This window comes from Nicotiana tabacum, unplaced genomic scaffold (assembly GCF_000715075.1).
Source record: "Nicotiana tabacum cultivar K326 unplaced genomic scaffold, ASM71507v2 Un00298, whole genome shotgun sequence".
NCBI classification, from domain to species: Eukaryota; Viridiplantae; Streptophyta; class Magnoliopsida; order Solanales; family Solanaceae; genus Nicotiana; species Nicotiana tabacum.
The window spans coordinates 42,474-47,997 of record NW_027438535.1 but is presented as its reverse complement, the minus strand read 5'-3'; the positions used below and the strand labels follow the sequence as shown (position 1 = coordinate 47,997).

Below are 5,524 nucleotides of genomic sequence, written 5' to 3'. Positions count from 1 at the left end.
ATAAGTTAATTTCATTCAATTACTTCTACTCCATCATAAATTCAGTACTGTAGTTTAGTACTACGTGTTGACGAGAAGAATTCTACATACTGCGAAATAATTAGTACTATTTCCTTGATTTTTTTTTTTTTGTTTTTTTTTGTTTTTGTTTTTAGAATAAATGGTAGACATAAGTAAACATACAATAAAGAGTGGACGTGTCCGTTGGCGTGATAAAGGTAGTCATAAGTCAAAACCCGACAAAGCAACAGGGTCACATGATTATCCTTTGTGGGACCCTTTTTTCTTTCTTAATTTGAGTTTGGGTATTGCACATGGACTCTTCTAGGTTGACCTGTTCCCTAAACCTAAAGTACCCCAGACATGTAGGGCCCACCATCTCTTTCATCACCCTTCTGTACACACGAGCGCCATTGTTTTGCTTCATTCAATCACTTGTTCGTGCACTGAGTTAGGATATAGAATTCTTTGACTAAAACATATACTCCCCCTTTATTTTTAATCGTCCAGTATTATAAAAATAAATTTTTAATTTTATATGTCACTTTTAAAATATTAAAAAATAATAATATAATTTTTTTTCCCTATTATACTCATAATATTAATTATTCATTTCAAATCATTTTATTAAATTCTTTAAAAATATGCATCAATTAATATGTGTGTCATGATAAATTATGCAGTTCAATTATTATTTCTTAAGGGATATGCAAGTAGTGGATAAATAAAAATGAACGGAGGGAGTATTATACATTTTTTTTTTCTAGAAAATTTGGACACGTAGAGTTTTATCATTTTAAAATTGGAGCTTTGGTAAGACAAAGGGTAAATACGAAATGATTTGACGACAAATTTGATTTTTTTTCTCTATTATTTAACAAAATTTATCCAGCAAGAATCATGATTAGACGAACAGATAAACTTTGGATCTAATATGATTAGATAAAAAGAATCTCTCGTTCCAAGAATGACTAAACAGCGCAAACAAAGAGATATGGGCGCATATAATCCCAGTCCTTTTCAATATGGTTAAAAGACGAATCATTTTCTCAATAAGTTCCACCATTAGATTTAGTATAATTTTTTGGGAGAAATTCAAAAATAGCCAGATTTACGAATGGTAATTAAAAAATAGTCACAGTTTCAAAAGTAATCGAAATTTAGATTCTTTTTCTGTAAAGATAAATTTGAACGAAAACACTGCTCAAAATTCGGAAAATATTCCAGCATAATATACTGGAATTCTAGTATAATATACCGGTCCAGCATAATATGCTGGAAGTTTATACACATGTGCTCCAATCTCCAGTATATTATGCTAGAACTTTCCGCGTGTTGGAGTTCCAACATAATATACTGGAGATTGGAGCACCTGCGTATAAACTTCCAGCATATTATGCTGGACCGGTCCGTATTGCAGTAAAATAGTGGTTATTTTTTAATGAATTTGCAAACGCTGACTATTTTTGAATTACCAGTACGAAAACTGGCTAGCCCGTGCTATTTTTACTAATTCTTTTGTGAGTCTTGTTTATAAAATTAGCCACTTCTTATTGCCAGAGTAGCCACTTATACTGAGAAATAGAAGTAAACACTAATCTGCATTAAAATTTTAGGCCAATCTTCCGCGCAAAATACTTTTATGCGGTAAGTGGAGTAAAAAGTGAACATACTCTGTTCGGTCTACTATAAGTGATCATTTTATCTTTGACACACCCATTAAGAAAATACGAACTTCTAGAGAAAAAAAATATTTTTACTAAATTAACCATAATTAATTGTTATCTTGACATATTGCAATATGTAAATAAGGATAAATTTTGAAAAAATAAAATTAATTCCTTCTTAATTATGTACATGAATACTTATTTTTGATTAAAATAAAAATATAAAATTATCACTTATTATGAATCGAATAAGAAAAATATTACTAGTAAATAAAAAAAGATAATGATCCACATGGGACCCAAAGGTGTGGAAGTAACCAAAACGGAGAGATGCATGATTTCCCATAATTTACTCCCTTAATTACATGAACCAAACGGAACTGCCCATCTGTCTAAACGTGTTGAGAGGAGAATGGTTAAAATGATAGCCTCCTTCCACATTCCCAAGCTTATATAGTAGCCAAAACATCAGACCCAACACTTCTCGTAGCCCATTTTTCACTTAGTAGCCACTAGCCAGGACTAGAAGATTTTCTAACAAAAGACTAGGAATCTTATTAACACCTTGTAGCCTACAGAAGTAGAATGTCATCGGAAAAAACAAAAACAAAGAACTTGTCGGAATCCGATGATTCCAGTCTCAGTTTCGAGGAAACTGAGCTCACTCTTGGGTTACGCCGAGATTCAGAAAGACAAATCTGTGGTGCGAAACGTGGACTCTCATCTGAAGCTGTTGAGTTGAGGCTAGGAAGCTCTACTTCCAGAAATCCTCACGATCAAAACTACGAAGATGATCATTATTGCAACAACGAAATCTCCATCGCAACCAAACCTTCGGCAAAGTAAGTCCCCTTATTAAAACATATATAAAGCTCAACTTCTATATGCTTATATTATTAACCACGTGTAATTAACCAGATTAGTAACCTGAAAAATAAAATTTTACACCGACATGTATAAGTTAATGCATAAGAAAAAAAAGGCTATTTCATTCTTATTTTTTAGTATTTTCTTTTTTGTTGGTTAATCACATAAGTTAAGGTGAATAGGTTAAGAAGTACTACGTCACCATAGTTGGTTGTATTTAGGGTTCAGGGTACTATTTTTTTTTCCCCAATTACATCAGAGAGGGGATGGAGAAAAGGAAATGAGTTGCTATGCTTATGATGGTGTTTGAACTCAGTAGCTTTGATCCAAATCATGTATTTATCTTAAGAAATTTATTAATTATGTACAAATTATTAATTTAGGAATTTAGTAACTTAAAAGATTTAGAATTTCGAACCCATAAATTTCATCCTAGTTCCGCCTTGTTCTTGGAAGACATGGAGCTCACCGAATGAGCTGGCCATATATAAACCCCTAGAATGATCGTATAAATCATAATTGTAGAGTTCTTTTTTTTTGGGGTATTTTTAGTGCACTAAAGTTTGACAAAATTTTGAAAAATAATATTAGGACACAAGTAATTGGATGGCCACCAGTGAGATCAAACAGGAAGAAGATAGGAGTAGTAAAGAAGTGCAAATACGTGAAGGTGGCAGTAGATGGAGCTCCCTACTTGAGAAAAGTTGACTTGGAGATGTACAGCAGCTATGACCAGCTGCTAATTGCTTTGGAACACATGTTTACTTGCCTAACAACAATCTGTAAGTATACAATATAATCTTTCATAGTTTCTTAACTTCTTTTAAAAGAGAGTAAAATAAACAGTGTCCTCTTTCGGTATAATCATGATGTTTGGCGTAATATTACTATGGATTTTTAGGTAACTTTGTAAATGAGAGGAAGCTTATGGACCCTATAAATGGTGTCGAATACTTGCCAACTTATGAAGACAAAGATGGGGATTGGATGCTAGTTGGAGACGTTCCATGGAAGTAAGTATGTTTTACATCAATTTCCCTCTTCATGTCCACCTAAAAATATTTATAAATAACTGTTCGTAATAAGTGAAATTGATAACTTAGAAAATAAGGGGAAGCAACTCCAGTACAAAAATTCTCGCGTATTTATAAGCATCATGCATACTGAGGTCCTTTTCTCTAATTAAATGCCAAATTGATATAGTATAGTGCCTTAAATTGTACTGTAAATAAATTTAAATCCTGTTTGTTATTATAGACGTGGGGTTTCTTTTAAATGTCTATATTAGTAACATTTCTTTTATGATCTTTTTTCTGTTGCCAGAATGTTTGTTGAATCTTGCAAGAGGCTCAGGTTGATGAGGAGCTCGGAGGCCATTGGATTAGGTACATTTAATTTATCTTTCTTCTCAATTTGTTATTCCTGCTTCATATAAAAGTTGCGAAATTAGCTTTATTCTCAGATGCCATAGTAATTTACTAAGTGGACGAATTATTTTGTTAATGGTGTGTACTGCAGCTCCAAGGACTAACGTATTAATGGCGAAATGCTCGAGTACAAGTTGATTGAAGAAGTTTTCTCATCTTGGCCTGGGTAGAGGCAGATCCACGATTTTGGAAAAAATGGGTGCACTAAGAGAAGGATCTAGAATATTAATGGCGAAATGCTTGCTTTTGGAATTATAAGTTTAAAATTAATTTTTTTAAATAGTAATTTTCTTATATAATTATATCTATACTCTGTGTCAAAAATGTTGGGATAAGTAAAATCCATTGACTATATATTACATCATCAATTGATAGTAGTTTAATATATATATATATATATATATATATATATATATATATATTCCATTTAATTATATAAAATTTTACGGTAACAAAAAAAGAATATAAATTTAAATATATTAGGATTAGAAATTTTAAAAGAATAAACCAACAAATAAAGAAAGAAAGAAAAAGAAAAACATATTTGATTAATACAAAAAAAGTAACACTAGACATGCTCATCGTCATGTTGGGAATTAAACACAAAGAAGCGAAGTTGAGACAGTATTTTGAAGTCTATCAAATTGCATAAGAAAAGCTACAATAGAGGCCTTTTAAATAGGCTTACAACCAACTGACTTAAGCTAAAAATAAGCAATTAATAAACATGTCATGAGGCGCTCGGCCTCTTCTATTGGCTTGAGGTTCAAGAGGAAAATTGAAGTCGTCATCTTGAATTCTGGTGAAAATTGTGCTTTGCCTTCGCCAAATGGGAGATTAGATAAGCTGGACAAACTGAAGGATCTACACATCTAATTGTATTTCATGCTGAAGTAAGTTGTCCACAAGAGTACTGGAGAAGCTAACTGGAACCGCATGTTTAACCTCTGAGTGTCTACGCACACCAATGCGAAGGTTCCAGTTGAATATATAAGGTCCTACCAGGGCTGTGGGAGACATCAGATGATTTTTTGCTTTGGATGGACTTCCTTTTGCGGCAGTTCTCCACCCCTGGATTCAATTTTGTTGGCTTTATGTGTAAATTTGATCTGATATTGTTACGATGGTATAGCATTCTCTGGTTGCTCAAGGTCTGGTCAGATACCAGAAACAGAGTTTCTTTGGCATAGTACAATGCGATTTCAACAACTTATAGATTGAAGTGAGCTTTCCGGAGGTCTTTCAAGTTTGATCTTGTATACCACTAGCATAGACGTCTGCAAAGGCGCGTGTATTTTTCCATTTTGTCGAGCATTTTTTCATGTATAAACACAGTTCTATGTTATATTTTTTGCATTAGTACTCAGAGAAAATGACAAATTGATAGAGTTGCTGGGATGATGTTCCGTGATTTATTTGACAAGTCGAAGGTCATGTCTGTCTATGCGAAGCTTTAACTAGACCTAAGTTTCTTCTCCCTTTCTTGTTTTTTTGTGTGTTTTTTCTAGCCTGTTCTATGCGGTGTTTAGGTGGCTTGACCAGAAGTGCTCCTTTTATTATTTT

The 5,524-nt window shown here is 32.9% G+C and overlaps 1 protein-coding gene across 1 annotated transcript; it reads left to right on the top strand.

Annotated features, from left to right (window-relative positions):
• Positions 1-2,123: 2,123 nt before the first annotated feature.
• Positions 2,124-4,327, top strand: LOC107773398 (auxin-responsive protein IAA1). The gene is made up of 5 exons (XM_016592822.2): positions 2,124-2,509; positions 3,126-3,316; positions 3,436-3,547; positions 3,858-3,919; positions 4,053-4,327. Exons 1-5 carry the CDS (start codon positions 2,253-2,255, stop codon positions 4,097-4,099), a joined length of 669 nt encoding a protein of 222 aa, XP_016448308.1. The 5' UTR covers positions 2,124-2,252; the 3' UTR covers positions 4,100-4,327.
• Positions 4,328-5,524: the final 1,197 nt, after the last annotated feature.